Below are 26,476 nucleotides of genomic sequence, written 5' to 3' on the forward strand. Positions count from 1 at the left end.
TGAGATAAGTGCCACTCAGCAGAAACAGACTCAATGACTTGGGAGTCAGAGGATCTAGGCTCATGCCTAGATCTGCCTCTTACTGCCAGCAGGACCTTAGAGAAGTCACTTAAGCTCACTGGTCCTCAATTTCCCCACCTTTAAAAAGAAGACACCTCTAAAGCCCCATATACAGTAACTTCAGGTCCTATCATCCCTCTCATGCCTGGCCCCAAATTCCTATTTTGGACTAAATTCAGAATTTATGTCTGTGTACACAATCAACCAATCAAAAAATATTTATTAAGATTCTACTATTTTCTAGGCTGTGCTGCAAAGGCATGAATTATACAAATATAAAGAATAAAAAAATCCCTACTCAAAGGGAGTTTATGTTCTAATGGAGGAGATAACAAATACATGCCTATGTATATACATATGCATACATATACAAAGTGAATAGATGATGTAAATACATATAAATTAGTTCACCATAAGGTACTGCAAGAGGGGGCATCAGGAAAGGCTTCTTGCAGAAGATGGTGTGTGGGCTTCATCTTGAAGGTGATGAGACTGAGGTAAGGAAGGAGTATATTCTAAGCATGGAGGACAGCCAGAGCAGAAGCCCAGGAGATGAAATTCCAAATGTTAAAGAACAGAGAGGCAGTCAGTTTGGCTCTATTACAGAATGCAAGAAGAGGTGATAAAGCCCAATGAGGCTAAAAAGACAGTTTTGAGCTAAATTGTGAAGGGAATGAAAAATTAACAGAAGAGTTTATATTTGATCATAGAAGCAATAAGATGACACTGAAGTTTATTAAGGGAGTCATATCTTTGCTTAAGGAAAATTACTTTGGCAGCACTATTTTGGTGGGACTGGAATAGCAGAAGCCTTAAAGCAAGGAGACCAATTAGGAAGATGCTGCAATAATCTAGGGGAGAGGTAATAAGGGCCAGAACCAAGGTGGTGGTAGCTTGCTAAGTAAAGAGAAGGGATCGGATGAAGAGATGTTCTGGTGGTTGAAATTTAAATTTAAATTTAGTATAGGAATACAGGATAATGCCAAGGTTATGAACTTTGGAGACTAAAGGATGGGCCTCAAGAGAAACACAAAATGTGGAAGAAGAAAGGATTTGGAGGGAAATGGTCTGTTTCTTGGACTATATGTCTTGAAAATGTCCAACAGACAAATGGTGATGTGGTACTGAATGAAGCTCAGGACACAGAATGGGGCTAGATACATAGATATGCACAGAGATGATATCCATGGGAACAGTCTCTCAAAAGCCCCAGGACATCATGGCCCCAGTGAGCTTGGGAGTCACTTTCCCTTCTCCCCCAGCCTTGGCACCCCTTTTCTGGGGCAAAAGCTGCCTTCTTTGCTACACTCTCCACCATCAGTCCTTAGTTTTCTCATTTGTAAAATGGGGATAATAACAGCACCTGTCAGAAAATGTTTATTAAGCTCCTACCTTGTGCTGAGTGATCTACTGTGTCTTGAGGGACATAAAGCACTTAGATTAGACACAGTTCTGCCCTCATAGAGTTCATAATCAAGTGCTGGGGTTCATTACCCAGGGTCTATGAACTTGTTTTTTAAAAAAATATAACTATATATCAAAACACATGGGAAGTGATGAGGTCACCAAGAACACAGAGAGAAACTAAAAAGAAGGTCTAGGAAGGAACTTTGGAGAATATCTACATTTAGGTGGCATGATAAGAACAATGAGCTAGAAAAGGAGACTGTGCAGCAGTCCAACAGTGAGAAGAATAAGGAGAGACTGGTGTCACAAAAATCCAGATAGGAGAGGGTATCCAAAAGTAGATGGTTAGATGTAAAATGCCGCAGACAGGATGAAGAATGGGCAATAGAAATCACTGGTATGGATAAAGCAGTTTCAGTTTAACCTTGAGGCTAAAAGCCAGAATGCAAAGGGTTAAGGAAAGAATAAGACAAGAAGTAGAGACAGTGTGTGGAATCACCTTTTTCAGGAGCTTGGCAGAAAAAGAGGGGAGAAATGTAGGATATTACCCTGACGAGATGGTAAGATTTTGTAAAGGTTTTTTTTTTTAAGAATAAGGGAGACTTGGGCATATCTGAAGGTAGTAAAGACAGAACTAGTAGATAGGAAAAGGGTGAATATTGAGAGAGAGAAGAGATGACTGAGGATGTAATCTGCTGGAGAATATAGAAAGGAACTGGCCTTGGCAAGGACTCTCTCTTAGCAATTGAGGGATAGGAGAATAAAAATGGGAGACGATGTCAGGAAATTTTGAATGAAGTGGATGGGAGAAGAAAATGGCCCCAATTTTCTCAGTAAAGTAAGAGGTTAGGTCCTAAGCTGAGAAAGAGAGATGAAGAGAAGTTGTAGAAGGCTTGAGAAGGGAAGACAAAGATTAGAATAGCTTCTGTAGGAAGTGAGACAGGGAATCTATTAAGGTAGAATACAATGACTGCCTTACTGCAGTGAAGGCCCCACTGAAGTTGAGTAACATGACTCTGTTCCATACTATGAGACTAAGAAGTTCATTAGTACAGCAAAGGGGGCAGATGGTAAGAAGAATCCAGGGCTGAGGTTGGGCAAGCCAATGACAGAGAAAAAAAAAGGAAGCAAAGAAATTGAGAGCAGAGGGCATCATAGAGTAGTGGTATCAAACTCAAATTAAAAACAAGGCTACAATCTATATGTAAGCATCCTGCCTACTGCATATAAACTTACGTTTTAAAATGTAAAGCTATGTTGTACTGTATTTTTATTTTCTTTAATATTTCCCAATTACATTTTAATCTGTTTCAGGCTATACTCAAGAGTGTTGTGGGTATGGCCTCAAGTGTTCAACACTGCTGGTAAAAAGTCAAATCAATAAGCATGTATTAAACACTTATTATGTGCCAAGCAAGTTAAAATAACTACTGGGTTGAGACTGGAGAAAAAGGAAAGTGAACTCATAACAGAGTTAATAAAAGAAAAAATACTTCTAAAACTTTTATTCCTTGAAATTTTTCAAAAATATTTTACTATTAGATATTTTAAACATATTTGAAAATGTGTTTACCATTAACTCCTAACCTGACATTGTTTCTACATGAAAAGACACAAAAGCATCATCCTGCTTCCCCAGCAGCTACTCAGTTCACCTCACCTGCCAGCCAGCTAAGGTAGTCAAATACTGACCTCTAGAGCCCACCAGGCATCAAGACAAGCTTACTTACACAACAAAACAAGAATGTAAGAAAACCAATGGTTTTCCATGTCTTGTTATTCCCTAAACATAATTCTTATCTTAATTTATATTAATTTACTTTCATGAATTTCATAGTTTACATGATAAAATATGCCTACTATATAAAAATAACTTCTAAGATGGTTTTACTTCTTTTCTGCTCATTTGGTACATCAAAGGTCCAATTTTGTGGTCAAATCTAAGAGTATCTTTAAAGATATCTTCTTGTATCAAGAACAGAGTACTGAACCGACTTAGCTTACTCTGAACCTGTTTCAGGAATAATCATAAGCAAACTGCAGGAACACAGAAACTACATATGCAGGATCCAGGCTATATAGGTCTTGGACCTGAAAAATTATTCTGGAGAGTCTGCAAATCTGACAAAGGTAGACAGAAGTAAACAGATTCTAAAATTAGAAAATGTGACTTTTGATAAAATGCATCATTTTGACGAATATCAGATCCCAAAAGATAGAATCTTCCCAAGTACATATTCATTTGTTCAATAAATATTTAGTGTGTGTAATCTATGGGCGCTGCCCAGGCAATGCCGAAGGAAATACAACAATGTTTAAGACACATCCCATCTTTCAAGAGTTCATTATCTAGTAAGGATAAGACAAATATAACAACTGTTAACAAATAAGGTAGCATAAGTAATAGCAGTAACAGCTGACACAGATAGCATTTTAAGGTTTGCAAAAGTGTTTTTCTAATTATCAACACTCTTTCAAAAACACATTTGAGGTAGGCAGTGGAGATATTATGCCTGTTTTACATATAAGGAAACTGAGGCTTAATGCCCCTTGCCCATCGTCACACAGCTGGTAAATGTTGGAGACAGGATTCAAATCCAGATTTTTTGCTGATTATAAATTCAATGTCCTTTCCACTAAAGCAAAATATCTCATTAAAAGCTTAGGAGTTGGAAAGAACAATCAAATAAGAAAAATAAGGAAGCTCTTACTCACAAAAACGTGAACAAAGGTATGGAAATAAGAAGGGCAACAGTGTTCTAGGTGTATCACTTAGATTTTCTTACCTGGAAATTAGGTTCTTTTTTGAAGGAGAGATAAGCTTGAAAATGTAGGCTGAGGCCAAAGTTATACAAGCTCTGAATACTAACTAAAGAAATAGGTCTTTATTAATAGGCAATGGGGATTCTTCAACGATTTTTAAGGAAGAGAGTAACATGACAAAAGCAATACTTTAGTAAGATTGATTTGATGGCAGTATGCAAAACAGATAATCACTTAGAAAAACTACCATCACTCAACAGCGAAGATTCAAGTTAACTGAAAATTGAGCAGGACATCTTTAATTCTTCAGTCATCAAAGTGAGATACAAGCTATTCTATGTTGTACCAACACGAGCAATCATATACTCAGGAAGATAAGAGAAAATTGAATTCAGATTATATAGATTATTTTTAAGAAATACAATTAACTTTAAGAAATTCAGTTTTTAGATGGCAAATAATTCTCTCTAGTCACCTATTGTGTTGTGTTAAATATAACAATGCTACTCTCCACAATAAAGACAAGCAGTTTGAGCTCTTCCTCTAGTAAAGATGGTGATTTGTACTGATACATCTACCCTCCAACTCTTTAAATTTTCAACAACAACAAAAAAGACATTATTCATATTGTTTTAAAATAAATGTTGAAAATATGGCTTAAAAGTTTAGTGTCTAATCTGACAGTTATTTTGACTAATCATTTGCTATAAGAAGCATAGTCTGTGGCCATGAGCAAATATAACTGATCTATAACAGGGATAACAACTGTAACTCTGGCGTCATTGGGAATGGTCTAATCCAGTAGTGTCAAATTACAACAGAAAAGGGAGCCACTAATCTATATACAAAAATCCCTACAGGAGCAGAACCAAGAGAACATTGTACACAGCAACAGTAACAATGTACAATGATCAACTGTGAATGACTTAGCACTTCTAAGCAATACAACTGTCCAAGACAATTTCAAAGAACTCATGATGAAAAATGCTATCCGGGGCAGCTAGGTGCAACAGTAGATAGAGCACCGGCCCTGAAGTCAGGAGGACCTGAGTTCAAATATGGCCTCACACCAAACACTTGACACTTACTAGCTGTGTGACCCTGGGCAAGTCACTGAACCCCAACTGCCTTAAAAAAAAAAATGCTATCCACATCCAGGGAAAAAGCGGATGGAGTCTGAATGCAGGTCAAAGCATATTTTTTTCATGGTTTTTTTTCCCCCTTTGGTCTGTTTCTTCTTTTACAACATGACTAATGTAGAAATATGTTTCACATGATTGCACTTATATAACCTATATCAAATTGCTTACCTTCTTAGAGAAGGGGAAGGTAAAGGAGAGAGGGAGAAAATTTGAAACTCAAAATTTTTTTTGAATGAATGTTAAAATTTGTCTTTACATGTAACTGGAAAAAGTATAATACTATTTAAAAAAAAAGAATCCCTACATACTAAACTCTGGGGATAAGAAGAAAGGCAAAAGATGCCCTCTGCTCTCAAGAAGCACATAGTCTAATGAGGGAAACATGAACTACTATGTACGAACAAGCTATATACAGGATAAATTGGAGATAATCAACAGAGGAAAAGCACTAGAATTAAGAGGGATGGGGGAAAATTTCCTGTAGAATGTAGAATGTAAGATGGGACTTGAAGGAAGTTAGGAGGCAGAGATGATAGAGAACATTCCATGTTCTCCAACATTCTGGAATTGCCAGAAAAAAATGACCAGAACTGGGGGATGGAGTTTCTTGCATATGGAACAGCAAGGAGGGCAGTATCACTGATCACAGAGTACCTGCAGAGGAGGTGGGAAAAGGGAAGGCAGGTTATGACGGACTTCGAAGCCAGAGGATTTTATATCTAATCCTGTAGGTGACAGGAAAGTACTGTAGAGTTTATTGAGCATGGGAATGAAGTGTCAGGCCTGCACTTTAGGAAGAACACTTTGCAAGTTGGCCAGTTAAGCAAATGAATACAGTAAGCTAGTGTTTAATAAGCCCAAAGATTCAAATATTAGGTTACTGTATTCATGTGCTTCTGTATATCTCTTCCCTAATCTATCCCATTGATCAACAATTCTTATTTCTTATCCAGTACCAAACTGTTTTCACAATTACTGCTTTGTAACATAGCCTGAAATCTAGACTGCTAGGCCCCCTTCCTTCATGTTTTTAAAAATGGATTTCCTTGATGATCTTGACTTTTGGTTCCTCCAGATGAATGTTATCATTTTCTTCTAGTTCTATAAAGTAATTCTTTGGTAGTTTGATTGGTATGGCACTGAATAAGTAAATTAATTTATGTAGTACTCTCTTTTTTTGGTTATATTGGCTCATCCCATCCATAAGCAATTAATATTTTCCCAATCATTTAGATGTGTCTTTTATTTGTACAAAGAGTGTTTTGTAATTGTGTCATACAGTTCCTGCATGTGTCCTGGCAGGTAGGCTCCCAAGTGTTTTATACTGTCTACAGTTATCTTAGATAGAATTTCTTTTTCTATCTCTTCCTGATGAATTTTGTTGGTAATATATAGAAATGCTGATGATTTATGTGGATTTATTTTATAACCTGCAACTTTGTTAAAGATGTTCATTGCTTCAATTAGTTTTTTTTTTTAGTTAATTCTCCAGGATTCTCTAAGAAACCAGTATAAAATATTAGTTTTGTTTCCTGATTGCTACGCTCATTCCTTCTACTTCTTTTTCTTGTCTTATTGTTATAGATACTATTTCTAGTACAATATTAAATAATAATGGTAATAAAAAACATCTCTGCTTCATCCCAATCTTATTGGATAGACTTCTAGATTATTACTGATAATGTTTACTCTTGGTTTTAGACAAATACTACTTATTTGAAGAAAAGTACCATTTATTCCTATGCTTTCTAGTGTTTTTAATAGGAATGGGTGTTGTATTTTGTCAAAAGGTTTTTCTGTATCTACTAATATAATCCTACACTTTTTATTATTTTTGTTATTGATATGGTCAATTATACTCATAGTTTTTCTAATACTGAACTAGCTCTGCATTGATTATGTCTTACACCTAATATTTTGCTATTTTTTGAATGTACGTATATGTTACAATTAATAATTTACAAATTCATGTGAAAGAGTCACTGAATTAAATTCATGTACTTTCTCAATTCACATATTTTCTCAATCTTTGGATATTAATAGTGTAATTACTATCATGTCAGGCATCTAAAAAATAGTGACACTAAAAAGGATCCTTACATTCAAAAAGATTGGGAACTCCTTGGCTTGTCCAGCTCTCTCATTCCATGGATCAGAAAATTCAAATTGAGAGAGATTAACTGGCCTTCCCAAGGCTACACAGAGACTATAATACAGAGGCAGCTGGTAGCCCAGTAGATAAGAGCGCTGGGCTTATAGTCTGGAAAACTTGAGTTCAAACTCAGCCTCAGACTGGAAAACTTGAGTTCAAATTCAGCCTCAGACATTTACTAGTTGTGTGACCCTGGGCAATCCACTTAAGTTCTATATGCCTCAGTTTCCTCAAATGTAAAATGAGAATAATAATAGTACACCTACCTTGAAGGGCTGTGGTGAGGACCAAATGAGAAAATATTTTTAAAAGCACTTAGCACAGTGTCTGGAACATAGTAGCAGCTATATAAATATTTCTTTCCTTTCCCATCTTTTCTCTTCTCTCCCTTTCCCTTTCCTTCTCTTCCCTTCCAACACAATATTAAGTAGAAAGTAGAGCCTGGATTCAAATGCCAGTCCCCAAGATTCCAGATTCAGTTATCTTTCTACTGTCTTTAAGACTGAATTTTAGAAATAAGCACACCAGCTTTATTATTCCTTAAAATATCAATTCCAAAACTCATAAAAACCTTTAGGGATGAATTATGTGTATGAATTTATCTGCTTTTTCATTAACTCAGTTCTTAGAGTTCAAAAGCAAAAGGGATATGGCATTAACACCTATACATAGATGAACAGGTTCAAAATTTGCTGGAAACACTTTTATTATAGCCAAGAAGTGGAAATAAAATTGATGTCCATCAACTAGTATTGTGACTTAACTGTGGCAAATGACCGGAATGGAATATTATTACATCATAAGAATTATTGTATGTTAATGTAATAGAATATAAGATATGATGAACAAGAAATTCATAGAAACTGGGAAGGACTATAAGAACTGATGCAAAGCAAAATGGGCAGAACCAATAAACCAATTTACACAATGACAATGACATAAAGGAAAACAACTTTGAAAGATTATATTATAATATATATTATTATATTTGAAAGATTATGGAATTCTGATCAATGTAATGAGCTATCATAATTTCAGAAGACTGATGAAGCATACCACCCAGTTCTTGGCAGAAAAGTGACAGTCCAGAGGTGTGGATTAAGACATATCTTTTCACATATGGTCATTGTTTTGAATTGTTTCCTCTGACTATACATATTTACTACAAGGAAGACACTATAGGAGGGAGAAGGAAGCTAATGTATAGTGATAGAAATGTGGAAAAAAAAAAAGAGGATCAATAAAATGTAAAAAGTACAAAGAATAAAAAAAAGTTCAGAATGGGACATAAGCCAAGGCAATTTTATAACTACCTTGTTAAACTTAATATACTTTTTTAAAAAACTATACATAACAAAAGTTTGTGGTTTCATACACTTTTTGTTCTCCATAAACTGAAATAGACATGTTTATTGATGATAGCAGTTCACGATAAAGAAAATTTAAATAAAAAGATAGAAAAATGACGGACTTGCTGAATTCTATGTAATTGTCTATTTCAAAGACCAAGGTATATCAACCCTACTCCCAGTTCCCTATGAATATGAAGTGTTATTACCCATTACAGAAACTACAAAACAATTAGGGGCTGGAGGACATTAGGGTAGCAAGGTAAGGCAAGAAATATATACTAAGAGGACCCTCTGAAGAGCCTAAATACAAAAGTTGTTTTTGTTTTTTTTGGGGGGGTGGGGGTGGGATGGGGTGGTTGTTGTTGTTGTAAACTAAGACAGCCAAATTCCAAAGAATAAGGCAGCAGCTTGACAACAACTATTTTTCGCCAAAACTTAATTTGATCTGTAGTTTTCCAGTCACTAAAATGAACTTAGCTCCCTCTTGTGGCCACTAAAGAATATATTTGGTATGCAGAGAAAAGTCTGGAAGAAAATGGTCAAAAGTAATTCTTGAGGACCACCTTTACATAAAAGTGCTTCACAAATATTATCTCATTTGATCCTCACAACAACCCTGAGAGGTAGGTGATGTTATTTATTCCCATTTTACAGGTGAGGAAACTGAGGCAGAAGGTTATGTAACTTGTCCAGGGCCACACAGTGTACAAGGCCATATTTGAAATCACATCTTCCTGACTCCTGGCCCAGCGCTCTTCTACAGCTGTCTCTAGTCAAGAAAAACAAATTCCTGCACTGGCCACCTTAATTCAGGTTTTCATCACCTTTTGCCTCGATTGTTGCAACAGCCTCCTAATTGGCCTCCCTACTTCAAGTCTGTCATCATTCAAGTCCATCCTACACATTTGCCAAAATAAGTTTACTTAAGCCTAGATGTGACTATGTGCCTCACCTACTGATTACAGTGGCTTCCTATTGTCTCTCCTTTGTTTAGCTTCTATAATGGAGCCCTAACCTTTTTACAGTGTCTGACACAGGGGTAGGGAACCTGCAGCCTTGAGGCCACATGTGGCCTACTAGATCCTTGGATGCAGCCTTTTGACTGAGTCCATGTTCTACATAACAAATCGTTTTGTTAAGGGGATCTATTCTGTGAAGTTTGGATTCAGTCAAAGGGCCACACCTGAGGACCACATGTGGCCTCAAGACCATAGGTTCGCCACCCCTGGACTATGGCACATAGGTAAGCACTTAATAAATGCTTCTGGTCTGAATGTTGACTTTTTCCAGCCTCAATGGGCATTACTCCCACTCTGGCCCTCTTTGATCTAGCCAAACTGGCTTCCTTTCTGTTCCTCATACAGGACACTATCTCCTGTCTCCATAGCTTTGTACTGGCTGTCCCACATGCCTGGAATATATTCCCCTCTTACCTCCAGCTGACAGAGTATCTCCCTACCTTTGAGTGGCATATTCTGCACGAAGCCTTTCTGGATCCCAACTACTTGTGCTCACCTTCTCAAAATACTCTGTATTAATACTACTTTGTACAGGTTTGTATTTATTAACTTTATATTTATGCTATATATGTTTAATATAACCTTGTTATCTCCCCCACTATAATATAAGCTCCTTACAAGTAGGGATGGTCTCATATTTTGTTCTTGTACTCTCAGTGTCTACTCAGCATAATGACTGGACTATAGCAAGCACCTTAATAAATACTTGTGGATGACAGATTGAAATATCTCAGAAAAGGAACAAATATTCTCATTTTACATTTGGCTAAAAACTAAACTGTAATCTATTTCACTTAATGAGAACCAAATGTTCATTTAAATTATTAACACATGCAAAAAAAAGACATTATTAAGCTTCATTCAGTGAGACCTGGAAATAGACCATTTGTGCCACAATCAGGCACAAAATTAAATAAGAGATTAAATAAGAATTGTGACATGCTCACACTCTAATTGTAAAATGCTTAACAAGGGAGACTTATGTTAAAAGCAGTATTTAACACACTAAGCACAGAAAAATGGAATATCAGAAGCAAAATAGCTTTAAAAAGAACTATTAAAAGTTACAAAAATATAGGTATACATGCTATACGTATTTTTTCTGACAATTATCATTGCAAACACAACAAATTGAAACAGATAACTAGCTGTGATCAGATTGGAGAATGTCCTCTTTTAGCCCAATTATTAATTTTTTTAAGCAATAAAACATTTTTCCCATGGAAAATAATTATTTAAAATTTCCTGTATTTTGTAATCCTGCGGTTTTGTTTTACATATGAATGATCTTCCAGGCAGCAGGCAGCCTTAGATGGGAAGCACCCCTTAAAACCAAGGCTGAAGGGTTCAGAATGTTCTCTCTTCAGACAATCTGGATATAGCTGTTGTCACAGGTGACCTCAAACCTTTCTTTACTCATCATTTATTTTGGTTGTGCTTTGGTGTATTATAAAAAGTAAATTCCAAAGTTTAGATGTCAAAAGATTTTAAAAACACAAACTTCCAACACCTGTATTCATTTTCATAGGAATTCAAAAACTATGAATCACTTTAGCTTCGAAACATTTTTGAAAAGGTCCCTGTATTTAAATATGTCTCTAGATAGAAGATTGGGGATTCCATATTTTAGACTGCAAATTCTCAGAGGGCAAGGATTATACATTTCAATAACTACCCAGTGGCAGACAGGTGGATATTTCATGAATGCTTCTGATAATATCTTTTTAAAATCAGAAACTATATGAGAATGTTCAAATAATAGTGACATTCTTACACAGAAGTTTTTAAGTCTGCAAAGCATTTTACATACATTATCAAATTTGATCAACTAAAACCTGTGAAGTAAAATAATAAAAATATTATTTTCCCCCATTTTACAGATAAGGAAACTGAGAATCAGAAAGTTTACACATTTAACTAATTTACAAAACTGGTTAAACACATTGCAGCTAAGTGGCATGGTGGAGAGTACTGGACTTGGAGTCAGCAAGACTGAGTTCTAATCTAACCTCAGACAGTTGATAGCTGTGTGACCCTGGGCAAGTCACTGAGCCTTTCCCAGCCTCGGTTTCCTCACCTACAAAACAGGGATAAGAGTAGCTATCTTACAAAATTGTACTGAGGATCAAATGAGATAGTACATGTAAAGCACTTTCAAACCTTAAAGTGCTACAGAAATGGCCCAATTGGTATAAATAGTGAATCTTACATGAAGTGGCTCAATGTACATTATTTGATGCTGTTAATTATGTAAAAATGGTACCTGGGTGCAGCCCAATGGAAATACGCAGTGTGACTTCAAGTACTGAGACCACTTCATGGATTCATTATTCCTATTCATGAGTTCCTAGCTATATAAAGGGCTTACTCAAGGAACTCACATTCTAAGAAGGGAGACAATACCCAAAAAACTATATACATATAAGATAAACACAGTGGAAAGGGAAGGTAATCTGAGAGAGAAGATACTAATACCAGCAGTGGATAGGACCAGGAAAGGGCTCTTAATGAAAATGGGATTTGGGTTGAGCCTTAAAGGAAACAGGAGGGAGAACATACAAGGGATGGGGGACAGGCCAGTGAAGAGACACAGGGTTCAGAGATGGAATGTCTAGAAAGGTATTACTGGAAAGACCGGAAGGGGCCAGGTTGTAAAGAACTTTCAGTGCCAAACAAACCATTTTATATTTGATCCTGGAGGTAACAGGGAGCCACTGGAGTTTACTAAGCAAGATGTGACATGTCTTCTGGAAAAATCACTTTGGCAGCTGAGTACAGAATAGAGAGGAGAAAGTAAAACTCTGTGGCAGGAAGATCAACCAAAAGACTACGGCAATAGTCCAGGCCTGAGATAAGGGCTGCTGCAGGATGATGGCTTATGAGTGAAAAGGAGACATATACAAGACATGTGAAGGTATAAAACACAAGAACTGGCCACAGAATGGATTTATGGAGGGAGAACAAATAAAGAGCTTGAGATGATACTTAGATTGCCTGAAGTACGGGGAAAATGGTGGTGGCATCAACAGTAATCACAAGATTTAGAGGAAAAGTGCATCTGGTGGGAAAGATAATGACTTCCATTTTGGATGTGCTGAGTTTTAGCTGTCTGTTGTTGTGTCAATTAGCTGCATCCGATTCTTCATGACCTCATTTGGGGTTTTCTTGGCAAAGATACTGGAATGACCTGCCATTTCCTTCTCCAGGCAAACAATGACTTGCCCAGAGTCACACAGCTAGTAAGTTTCTAAGGTAAGGTTGTTGGACTCAGATCTTCCTGACTCCTGGCTCTGTGTACCACCCAGCTGCCCCTTTTAGTTATCTACAGGAATATCCAGAATCAACAGTGTCAAAAATGGCAGGGTTTTTTTTTTAATCTAAAAATCAATGGAATTTGACTTAAGTATGAGAATTCTTAGACTAATAGCTGTTATCATGTTTTTTCCCATGTGGCCCAAAGAAACTTACAATATCAAACTACAGTTATGTTAATATTTAAGTATAGTTCAGTTTTTAAGTAATTTTAAAACTGATACAGGAAAATAACTTATAATGTGACATTATCTTGACTTTTATATTTTCCTCAAAAAAATACTATTATTTTAATTATATTAACTATGCTAACTATATTAACTATGTATTCAGTAAAATTTCAGAATATATGACATTCATTACCTCCACGAAAGCTCTACTTCCATTCCTGACTACGGTAAAAAGGTGACCCTAACTTCTCTCAAAGGCTAAGTGAATGGCATGTAAACTCAGGAAGCTCTGCAAGGTCTGGAAGGTAAGAAAAGCTTCACGTACAAGCTTAGTGACAGGTTCTCTGTCTTCTTATCCAAGGACCATCTATGCTAAATATAAAAAGACTCATAACCAGATTGACCACAAGATAATAAATGTTTGGCCATGGCAACTCTTCAAGACCATGTGAGTTATAAAAAGGTATGAAGAGAATACCCACACCAACAAAATTACAGATGCTTCAATTGTTATACAGTATCTATACCTCTGAGTCTTACCTGAGGATTCCAGTTTGGATCCAATTTTTTAACCACTGCAATATATTCTTGCATCACTTGGCTAGGACTTGAATCTCCAAGTGCCTTCCATGCTTCCCTAGAACAGAGAAGAAATATTCAGAATGACCTACTGTACTGTTTCTCAAACTTTTTGGTCTCGGGACCCCTTTGTAGTCTTAACATTTATGAGGACTCCCCACAAATATTGTTTATGTGGCTTATGTCTATCAATATTTACCATATTGAAAATTAAAATATCTTAGTATTATTATGAAAATAGTTTTGATCTCACAGACCCCTTGAAGGACTCCAACCATTCTCAGACCCCACTTTGATAACCACTGACCTACTGATAAACTAATTAAATGATCCATAGTGATCTCAAAGTTTTGGAGTTACAGGAATAATTCAGACCATTACTTTTCAGACTGACTTTGAAACAATTAATCAGATAAACAAACACAACTGAACAAACTTAACAAAAAAAAAATAGTTATGTTGCAAATTAATTTCTAAGTCAACTGCTTAACATCTGGAACCTTGCCCTTTTTTATATAAAAGTTTCCCCCCCCCCCCCATAATACACAGTTAGATTTCCAGGCCAGCATACATAATGGTCCAACATCTGACTATAAGGCCCTACAACTCTTAATCAGGCACACTGGAAAGAACAGGTAAGGGTTCAGGAGACATTCATATACATAATTACTACCCTAACCTTTGGTATATTTAGAGAATCTTAAAGAGTTGGAAAGTACCTCAGAAGTCATTTAATCCAACCCATATCTAGAAGATAATTCTCTTCCAACAAAACCAACACATGGTCTGGAAAAGTTCTTACCACTTCAGGGTTTTTCCTTACATCAAGCCTATGTTTGCCTCTTTGCAACTGGCCACTCATTACACCTCATTCTACCCTCTGGAACTGAGCAAGTCAATCATTCAAAAACTTAAAGATACATCTTTATGTCCTTCAACCTATCTACGTGGGGAATGATTTCAAGACTCTTCACTGTATTGGTTACTTTATTTTTTGGGGAGTCATCTGCCCGTCATCCTGATTTATATCTTGCCACTGAACCCAGATGTCTCTGGAGGAAAAAGTGAGGCTGGTGACTTTGCACAGCCTTCCCTCACTTAAATCCAATTCACTTGCAAGTCATGGCATCACCTTCCTGATGCCAAGGTCCTCTTTAAGAAAGAAGGACAAACAACAACCTGTCAGTAGAATGGGCTGACCCACTGGGGACCCAACTGGCCAGTTCCAATTGGGCAACGCAGCTCCTCCTTCTCTCCTTTCCTCCTCCTCCCTCTTTTCTCCTTCCTTTCCCTCTGTCCACAACAGGGTTATCATACCTTTAAATGTAGGTGCTACGCCCAAAGGAATGTAAATTTTGAACACTGAAAACTGGCAAGATATCTTTGGGTTTACTGGCTAGACTTCTTTCTTAAGGACCATACCTTAAACCAGGCCTATACAACATACGACTGGCCCATGGGCTGCTTACAGCCCACCAAAGGATTTAAAGCAGCCCACAAAAAAATGTAGAGGATGTTAAAGAAAGTAAAGATGTAACAAGTGGTTTGTCTGTGCTCTGCTTAACCCGCCACCCCGTAGTCACTATTGTGCCATCATGTAACTTGGCAAGTGGGTTGCCACTTCAAACTCTCTATTTGTCACGTGACCCACAGCAACCAACCATGGGCAGTCTGCCTCTAACCTGAGAGGAAGTATTTCATGATAAATAAAAATCTTAAGTAATAAGTGTAATTAATTGATATTAAATGAAATTTCCCCTTTTTTAAAATATGGTTAATTTGTAAAATAGTTTAACCATTAATTATGATTGGAAAGGGAGCCACTAAAAACTTATCTGCAGTTTCAAGAAATTTAGCCTATTTTAATTTTGGCCCCTACCACTGCCAAGTTGTACAGGCTTGCCCGAAACCCAATTCACTCTGGCTCTCATAGATTGGCCAACAATGGGTTCCAACCCAAGCCCTATTTAGTGGTCGCTGTTTGGGCCCTGGTTGGCTCAGAGTATATGTAAATAGCAAATGTTTCTTTTTGGCAGGAACCCAGAGGGTCTTCCCCTCCCAGAATGATTTTTTTTTTTTGACTAGGAAAAAGAGGCCATTCTTTGTCTCATTTCTTATCTAGCCTTAACCAATGAATGGGCATTGCCTCAGTCAAACTAAGCCCTGGGAAAGACCTTAGCTTAAAAAGGCCAAGGATGCCCATTGCATCCTGGGCCATCTGCCAGTCTTCCTGATCTATATCTTGCCAATGAACCCAGATGTCTCGGGAGGAAAAAGTGAGGCTGGTGATTTTGCACAGCCCTGCCTCACTTAAATCCAATTCACTTGCAGGTCATGGCATCACCTTCCTGATGTCATGGTCCAATTGGAGACGGAAGGACAAACAACAGCAGCTTTCTTTTAAACAATCCTCAACTTATCAATGTCCCTTCCTAAAAATCTGGTGCCTAGAACTGAACACAATATTTCCAGATGTACTCTGACCAAAGCATAGTGGGACTATGACCTCCAAATTCCTAGATGCTCTGCCTTCTTAATATGATCTCAGACTGCATTAGCTTTCTTAGTTACTGTATCACATTAATGACCATATTATTCTACGTCTAAGACCTCTAATATCTTAAAGTTGAGCCCGAAGGACAAAACGTCTGAGTTAAAGCAAAAATAAGATGGTGATTATGCCATACAATGTCTTTGGGAGGAAGAGGGGAGATTAAATCTCAGATCACTCTTCTCTCCAGCTGTAACGAAATGAAAAATTTCTGAGATCGTTTATGGATAATTAATAAACAAGTTATTAATCAGGCTAGTATATAATCCATAAATTGAGGTCAGTGGTTCCTCTTAGCAACCAAAAGACAACCCCACCCAGAAGCCCTGAGGGTAGAATCAACTCTGATTGATTAACAAGCTATGAGGGGGTAGACATATTAATGAGGAAGTGAGCAAAAAATCTTCAGCTCCTTCTTCTGAGAATATGACCTGATCATGAGACTCAACCACCTCGAGCAATCTGGACAAAAGAATCCATCTCTACCCAGACCACTCTGGTTGGTTTTCCCCTTCTTAAACTGGGTCACCCTAAATTTTAATGGAACATTCCTAGGACAGGGTTTATCTCTTAAGTGCAAGAACTTGCCTAGACTGGATTTGTAAGGTCTTCTAGTTGGGTGGGGTCGCACCCAAGATTCAAAAGCAAGTACTCAGAGGATTTAGGCAATCTCATCTATTTGCAATGTCCTTCTTAGACTGGCTGAATAACCCACAGGGACTGGTTTCTGAATGAGGAAATAGGAAGAGAAAACTTTAATCCTAATTTAATAGTTGGTTATTAATATAAGAGAAAAATAATCATTTCTCTCACATCCCACCACTAATGAGAAAAATAAGAAAAAATAATTACAATATAAGGTAAACTGTGTCACACAAAGATGTGTGTGCATAAAGTACTACAAGAGTTAAGGAGGAAAAGATGCTTAGAAGTGTCCGCTGGCATTCCACTGAAAGGCTACTTATTACAGGTACTATGGAACTGGAAGAGCATGGAGCCTGTGGAGACAGAAATAGGATAAGTCTTGGGGGCAGTGAAAAGATAATGACAGTCTAGGTTTACTACCAACAAGATCACTAGTAGCAGTGTGTGAATAGAGGGAAAGTAGCCAAGAAGATTTACCTTCCCTTCTCTCTTTCTTTCTTTTGCTCCTCCTGCTACTGAAGTCTCCATCCTACCTGACACTAGAACAAGATAAGAAAGGGATAGGAGAGGGAAAATCCTAAGCAGCTGTGGGAGAGAGGGAAAACTAGTGTTTGTGACCCACCACCCAGCTGAGGCCAAGGGGAATATTTCTATGTAAGGCACAGTAAATCAAAAACTGCCTATCTACCAAACTCACAGTACATAAGAACCTTAGATAAAAGCGGATTCTTTTAATCTCTCTACAAACTGTTTGAATGTCATTAGACCTGAGAGAGATTAATCCAAGAATAATACTCTAATCTGCGCATTACTTCTTAATTCCTATAGACCTAAAATATTTTTTAACAAGATCAAACAGAAATTCCAAGAATTCCGTCTTACCATTTCTGTTTCCCCTCAAAATCAAAGAAGCTTGGTTTAGGTGTATTACAATTTCCAACTTTGACCTAGAGAAAAAAAATACCAATAACTTATTTACTTAAATACCTGAGAAACATTTTTCTCACTGCAAATGAATTATACGCATTTAATTACCATAATTAAGAAAATATCTGTTGTAACAGAAAAAATTAGTATCAATTCCAAAAGAAATAATCCTTTAAAAATCTTTAAACATAGAATATTCTTATTCTTTATATACTACTATAATACTACTACTATTAACATATAGGATAAATTCCAATGATAGGCTTCTTTGTAGAAATCTTAATAACTAAATGTAGAAATAACACAAAATAATAGTAGCTATTATAACAAAAAAAAAACTAAAATAACTTCAAATGCACCAGAAAACATAAAATATGTATCTGAGAATCTTGGGATAAGGTAAGACAAGAATAGGGCTTCTATAAGGGTAAGGGAGATATGAGCTCCGAAAAAAAAAAAAAAAAAAGGGTAGGATACAAATCTGGAAAGAATCTATGAGGCAGCTAGGTGGTACAATGGATAGAGCACCAATTCTGGAGTCAGGAGGACCTGAGTTCAAATTTGGCCTCAGACACATGACACTTACTAGTTGTATAACTCTGGGCAGGTCACTTCCTAGAATCTGATGTAGTAAGGGACACAGACTTCCCTTCTCCCAATATTTTCAAGTACTATGGCTTTGTCAGTCTTATCAGAGAAGAAGAGAAACCAGGGCTGAATGGAGAATAAATAAATTAAATTTTATTTCAAGCCAAGTATTTGTCTTAGAACAATTTCAAAGGCCCTTCTAGCAAATCAAAATATCTTCCCATAACCTTCCCTAAATTCCTTTAACAAAGGTAAAGGTTTTCCATTCAATATTAGGAGAAAAGATAATATAAACACCTGAGGGAGGTAACACTGGGCATGACTGAGTCCCACTTATAGTGTAATCAGTCCCTACTATTGAGAAAAGAGACTTGGACTGGGTTACAGTCCCTTTTCTTCTAGACTTCATTCTGTGACTTTAGACAACTTGCGTTACCTCCCTGGCTTTAATTTTATTCCTTGTTTTGACATGGGAGCAAAAGGTCAGTGACCTATTTAACATAAAGAAGGCATCATCAAAAAATAGATCTCCAGAGATGGAGAGAAAATTTCAAGAGGAGACCGCAGATGAACAAGGCACTCTAATTTTGTCTAAGGCAAAGTGTTACTTACCTTCAGTTGAGCTGTGACAAAAAGAAACTACACACTGAAATGTTTTGCCAACTCTACTTGACATGACTTAAAAGATTTCACTGTTGTTTTGTATTGAAATAAAGATGACTTCTCATAAAAGAACTTTATCCCCCAGATATTTGTTAATCCAGTTATCAAGTGATTTTAAACAAAATATATTCTGGAGATGAGTTTATTTTTAACTAGCATGTAGTTTAACTATCAATATGATAATTTTCAATTTTGATGGCAAGTTTTGAATCCATAACCAACCTAAGAACCTTTCAAGTGAAAAAACTTAAGTTCATTTATTTCATTCTACTTTGTATACAAGATTATTCCCAGAAATATAACCTGTAGTATTTTATTATCCCTACTTGCAAAGTACTAGAAGCAGTGTGGGGAAAAATGCACACTTATCTTGCTTTACTTCTAAATTAAATGTATCAATGATCAGCAAATTAGTACCTGTCAGAAGCAGCTATCATCATTAGACATTTGTCAAGTCAGACAAAGATGTATTCTGTTTTTGAATGCTTTTTTGTTTCCCAAGCTAATAACTGAGTTGGTTAAACAGGCTTTTGCTGTACTAGGAGTCTGTAATGGGGAAAGCACCCCCCAGTTTAAAAAAAAAAAAGCTATTAGATTCTGGACATCTACATTCTACTAACTTACTGATGGTGGAGACACTTCTAGTTGAAAATGTTCATATTTCACAAACATCCCTTATAATAGACATTACACTGTATTACAGTCAGGGGTTATGTTACACTGGAACAAGCTTATATGGGTTTTGAGAGCCAATTGTTAAATTTCCAATGTGAGCATTTACACCTCAGAAATTAGCATAAAATGTTAATAATGCAGATTAAACTCAAAAGTGTATCGTGTATATATTTTAGGGTGGAAAAAGCTGGTTATTAAACATTTACTAGCACATCCCTGATTACAGTCATACCTGAAAATTTGTCAATGCTGTCAATTTAGGAAAAAGAATAAAAAACTAATGACTAAATTAAGCAGATTAGATTGATGAGAATTTGTAGCAAAGGACGTGACAGCATGACAAAAAAAGCAAAAAGGAGAGCTTGAACCTGCTTTTATATATAAAGATGACATTACTAATACCAGTAACAGCAAATGTTGCAAATTTTACATAATCACTGTTCTTCTGATTGGTTTACAACTCTCTTACTGCTTTGTCTGCTTCCCTAGTCTCTTATTTAACAAGTCAAGCAGAGAAAGAATGGTGGAAAAAGTTCTGGACTTAGAATGAAAAAACCTGGGCTGAAGTTTTCCACTTGTATGGACTTGTAGTAGCATCCTTCCTCCAGGACTCAATCTCCTCAAAAAAATAAAAGTTATTGTAAGGAAAGTACTTTGTTAAATAGTATAATGATTACTATTACCACTTCCTACTCAAGGATCCCTGACTGTCAATGTCAACATTCCCTCCATTAAAGCAGGGCACAGCTCCTTCAAACCTAAGTAAAATTTTTGCCAGTCACTGGGCCCTCAAAATTCATCACCCTGGAGGAAATCTGGTGAGGAGCCTCCCAAATTTAGCTATGCTGGTTCTTCATCACCAGACCAGTACTGTATTTAAAGCATTTCCAGCAAGAGTATGAACTTTACTAGCATTTTGAAACTTGGGTTTTAAAAAACCATCACCCCTAATCAAAGTAGGAGTTTAGTGGAAGCAACTATTATTATTATTGACTTTAACTCTTATTGCCATTGACTTTTTAGGAGCAAACTTTTTAAAGCATGACAGTAAAGCTTAAAGTCCAATTTATTAGAACTTATAATACTACTTTTATTAGTATGTAAAATCCTTGTCATCAGTCTTATTGTATATGGTTTTCAATGGAGAGATTTGAGGATACCTCCACCTTTGACCCCAGTAGTCATGGAAACAGTGATGTTAATGAGCAAATGAGTTTGCTTGTTTCTTTTCAGAAATATGGCCTTCATTTTTAAAACTATAGTATTAGAAGCCTCGGAAAGCTAAATAGAGTTGGTGAAAAGGAGTTAGTAAGTCATGATGCTTCAGAACATGATGATTTTTTCCAGAAGAGTTGTATTTGAGAAGTCTATATCCTGAATAGTCTTATAAAATTGAGTAAACCAGCCTATCAGGGTAGCGAGTATTTATTTATTATATATGATATATCATATATATATATCTTATGTAGGTGCACAAAATACTTTATGTGTTATCTCATCTGATCCTCCCAACCTTGTGAGAGGGGTACTGTTGTCCCATTTCATTTGAGAAAACTAAGGCATAGAGAGATTACATGACTTGCTCAGGATCTCAAGTATCTGAAGATTCAAACTCAAGTCTTCCTGACTACAAATCCAACACTATCCACTTAGCCACACTATATGACTTGCCAATTTCTATTTTGACAGATGCCAGGGAATCAATTTCCCAGCGGCTCACAGGATCATAGATTTAGAATTAGAAGAGAGCTTAGAAGCCCAGTAGTCCAACTCCCTCAGTTTACAAACAAGAAACTAAGTCCCAGAGATATTCAGTGTCTCAAGGTCACCTAGCTAGTAGTAAGTAGCATGCCTGAGATTTAAACTAAGCTCTAAACCCAGAGCTTTTTGCACTGGAAAATACTGCTTTCTAAACAAAGTGGTTTAAACAAAATAAAGACACTTATGCTATTTTTGCACATACTAATTGTGGAAAAAATAAGTTTTATTCTATTTTGGCCTAACTCTTTTAGAGACAGATTAAGAACAATTTCACAAAGTGACAATGAGAATTTCCTCTGTCACTCAAGTGAGCTCTGCTTAAAGCAATGTCCAACTAACAGTCATAATGAAATGAAGAATGAGGAAATACATCAACAAAAAAGACAAAATACAGTTTTCAGCTATGATTTTGTAATAACAAAAGGCAACAGGGTTACTGTCCACATTGAGTTGGAAAGATGTGCTCAGTGTTTGGAAGGGGCTTCAGTGGCTGCCTCCAATTAAAAACTGTTGAGAAGGGAAATGGACCACTTCTCCAGGCAGCTGATTCCACTTGGGTACAGCTTGGTTAAGAAATTTTCCTACTATCAAGACTAACTTTGGCTCTTTGGAATTTCTATACATTGCTCCTGATTCTGTCCTCCAAGGCCATCAAATGAGGATATGGCTAAACAAATTGAAGTTTTTGACTGCAACGGAATATTGCTGTGCTGTATAAAATGGCAAATGTGAAGAATAGGGGCACCTAGGTGGTGCAGTGGATAGAGCACCAGCCCTGGAGTCAAGAGGACCTGAGTTCAAATTTGACCTCAGACACATGATATTCACTAGCTGTGTGACCCTGGGCAAGTCACTTAACGCCAATTGTCTCACCAAAAAAATAAATAAATAAGCCATCAAATATCATTTTTTAAAAAGACAGAAAAATATATAGTATGTTTTAAAAGATTTCCATAACAAAAGTCACCTTTCAAAAATGATGTTTCATTAAAGATTTAAGATAATTCAGGTTTTACTGTAATTTTTTTTGTCTCTTTAAGGTAGGCCTAGAAAGCAATTTGAGAGCAAGTACTATCTCAATGATGGGGTGCTTGGGTGCCTGTACTTGGATCCCAATTTCTCCCTGGCCTCAAAAACACTATCCCTGGCAGTTTTCCCCCAGCCCAAGGACACTATCCCTAGCAATTATTCATGAGTGGGCCTCAGCAAAACACTTCTCTCTCCCTGGTGACACACAGCTGGGTGAGAGAGTGCTGGGTTGCTCCCAGCCCTAAGACCACATCTCTGGAAGCCTCCCAATTCCTTAGTAAGCTCCTGTCTTGTGAGAAAACTTTCCCTTGTTGCACAGCATTCTCTAATCAGGACGGGGGAGGGGAGGGGGGTGTCTTGCCTGGTCCAAGGAGTTTTTTGTCCCTGGCTGGCCCAGGGACTCCTCCTCCCACCAGATTCCCAAGATCCATGCCTCTGACATCTCCCTCCCTGTCTGATATACTCCCTACACTTTCCCATCCACAGCTCCCAAAGACACCTGGACCTTTAGATTACCTAACCAGTATCCCTGGCATTCCTTTCCCACGCCCTTTTCCATATAAACCCTAGCTCCATCCTCAGTCTCTCGAAGGTTCTTTGAGAATCCTTGCCTGTTATACAGCGTAACAATAAATCTTTGCCAACTTGACTCAAAGAATGCTTGAGTCTGTGAATACATTCCAGATGACCTCGTCCTGTACTCCGGTCTTTGAGGGGTCTCAACCTCTCAGACCAAAACACTAACAACCTAGTTTATCAGGTACTTAAGACTGTAGACTGACGGAAAAGATTACCTTTCCTTCTGTAATTTAACTGAAGTCACATTAAATGACCCACTACAGGATACATTAACAAATTCAGATATGCTCCTATGTAGTGGTGTAATAGGAAGAACACTGAACTGGGCATTTGGCAACCTAAATTCTGACCGTTATGTGTGACTGTGGACAAATCACTTAAACTTTTGGGGCCTCAATCTCCTCATTTCTCAAATGAAGTGTTTGAATTAAATTATCTCTAAGATTTGTCCAGTTTAATGTGGCTTTCTGGCTGTTCAACAAAGAAGACGCTCTTATCCTTTGGCTTCCATTGGTTCCTCTGGCAGTGCCCTATGCCTGGAATGCTCTCCCTCATCTCAGCCTCCTGGCTTCTCCAGCTTCCTTCAAGTCCCAACTAAAATCCTATCTTCCACAGGAAGCCTTTCCCAGACCCTCTTAATTCTAGTACCTTCTCTCTGTTAATTACTTCCTATTTATCCTACACATAGCTTGTTGGTACACATTTCCTTGTTGTCTCCCCCATTAGTTTGTAAGCTCCTTGAGGGCAGGGACTGTCTCTTGTCTCTTTGTGTATCCCCAGAGCTTATCGCGTGCCTGGCACATAGTAGCAGCTTAATAAATACGTATTGACTGACTGTATGTCTTCTCCCAGTGCCTCAGTTTCCTTATCTGTAAATTGAGAAACCGATATTAGATGATCTCAAATTCTTTTCCAGTTCTGAAATGTCTAATTATAATAGGAAACCACAGTCAGTCAAAATAGAAGTATAAGATAGGCAAATATTGAAAAATACAACAAAAATAGTAGTAATCCTTTATTTGGTCCAGCATTTTTCTCGTTTATTGCAATAGAACTATTATTCTCTCACAATCTCAAAGCTCTTCATTTACAATTACCACATTAACTATTCATGATACTCTTGTCCAAGCAAGACAGAGATAGAACCTTTATGATCACCCCTACCATACAGATGAAAGAACTGAGGCTTGGAGAGCTTAAGTATTATACTCAAGGCCAGCTAGGTGGCAAAGTGGATAGTCGGAAGACCTACCCAGTCCCCCCTAACGCTGATGCCTTCCCTTGGTCAATTATCTCCAATTTAACCTGTCTATATGTCTGAATGCACAGAACATGCATGTTGCCTCTCCCATTAAACTATAGGCTCCCAGTGGGGAGCCTATCCCTCTTTGTATGCCCAAAACTTGACCCAGTACTTAGCACAAAGGAAGTACTTAAATGTTTACTGAATTTACTAACAGGTAAAATCCTGCCTCAGGCACAGCAGATAGAGGTCTAGGCCTGGAGATGTAATACCTGAATTCAAATACTACGAGTTCACTGAGTAGTTGTTCGACTCAGGGCACATCACTTCATCTGTTTGCCGGTCTTCTCATATATAAAATGAGGATCATAATTGCACCTACCTCCCAGGGGTGTTGTGAGGATCAATGAGATAATCATTATAAGGGGCTTAGCACAGTGCCTAGCACTTAATAAGTGCTATATGATGGTGGGTGTTGCTATTATTATTTTTATTAATTATTATTATTACTAGCTGTATGAACCTAGGCAAGTCACTTAACTTCTATTTACTTCAGTTACCTCATCTACAAAATGAAGACCTCCCAGGGTTGTCTGGAGGATCAAATGAGGTAATATTTGTAAAACACATTTTGCAACCCTTAAAGTATTATATTATATAAATGCTATTATTATTATTCAGTTGACCATTGAAGGAGGGGGCACAATGGTCCAGTCTCCAACCCCAACGTCTAAAGAAGTCAAGGCCATATATAGGTAGGTAGGTGGATGGATAGAAATTGGTCAGATGTGGACAGGTAAATAAGTAGGCAGACAGATCAGTCGATAGGTGATAGGCAGACTGGCAGGTGGAGAGGGGGGAAGAGAGAGCCCAAGAGAGACTGACAGAAAGAGAAATCAGCAGGTAAGTAGACAGTAGATAGACTGGTACTAGATGGATGTTAATGGGTAGGTTGAGAGACTTATCAGTAGACAGGCAGGCAGATAGATAGACACACAGATAGACATGTCAGTAGGTAGGTAGAGTGATGCAGACTCGTGTGTGGGTGTGGGTGTGTGGAGGGGGGGTTGCCCGCTGGGGGGCAGGGGGCGGTCTCTCTCCCTGACCCTGACCTTGACCCTGTCCCGGAGCCCCTTCTCGGCTGCGCGCCCGCCCGGCCTCATGAAGTTACCTGCTTGTACCTGGCGTACAGGTAGAGGAGCTGCTCCCTGCTGGCCACCTGGACCAGGCCCTGCAGGTGAGCCGCCGCCTTCTCAAAGAGCTCCGCCAGGCTCTTGGGCGCCTCCCCCTCGGGGCCGGCCGGGGAGTCCCCCACGTCCCCAGACTCGTCCCCCGAGCTCAGCTCTCCGCCGCTGTCGCCGGTCGTGGCCCCCGGGGCCGGGTAGGGGGAAGCCATGGCCCCCGGACCCGCTCGGGACGGGCACCGAGGTCGGCCCGCGGCAGGTCGGGTCGGGTCGGGTCGGGTCCGCTCAGCCTCCGCTCCGGCTCCCGGCGCCGCCCCCGCGCTCGCTCCCCTCCCTCGGGTCCCTCCTGTAACTGTATGAGGTGAAGTGGAGGCCGGAGGACGCTGGTGCCCACCCTGGCGCGCTCGCTCCCTCACGGGCCCCGGCCCGGTTCTTCCCGCCCTGGCCAGAAGGAAGTTCGCAAACCTCCGGGGTCCGATCTCTCCAACGGCGGGAGGAAGGGGCGGAGGCGGGGGGCGCGGAGGAAGCGAGGGCGCGCTCGGGAGCCGACGGGGACGAGCGCTGGGAACGAACGCGCGCCGCCGGAGGAGGGGCGGGAAGGAGGGAACGAGCGTATGGGGCTGGGGGAGGAGGAGGAGTGAGAGCGACGCGTGAGGAGAGCACGAGGAGGCGCGG

At 38.4% G+C, this 26,476-nt stretch overlaps 1 protein-coding gene across 4 annotated transcripts in view; it reads right to left on the reverse strand.

The window, feature by feature from the left end:
- ACBD6 (acyl-CoA binding domain containing 6) overlaps positions 1-26,013 on the reverse strand; it is a 215,678-nt gene extending 189,665 nt beyond the window's left edge. For all 4 annotated transcript variants that reach the window (XM_027868507.1, XM_027868508.1, XM_027868510.1 and 1 more), the window contains exons 1-3: positions 25,789-26,013; positions 18,035-18,099; positions 13,918-14,014 (exon numbers count right to left, since the gene is read on the reverse strand). In XM_027868507.1, the coding sequence (XP_027724308.1) occupies positions 13,918-14,014; positions 18,035-18,099; positions 25,789-26,013 (387 nt within the window). The remainder of the gene's footprint in view (positions 1-13,917; positions 14,015-18,034; positions 18,100-25,788) is intronic.
- Positions 26,014-26,476: the final 463 nt, after the last annotated feature.

This window comes from Vombatus ursinus, unplaced genomic scaffold (assembly GCF_900497805.2).
Source record: "Vombatus ursinus unplaced genomic scaffold, bare-nosed wombat genome assembly UNPS02014789.1, whole genome shotgun sequence".
Taxonomy (NCBI): domain Eukaryota; kingdom Metazoa; phylum Chordata; class Mammalia; order Diprotodontia; family Vombatidae; genus Vombatus; species Vombatus ursinus.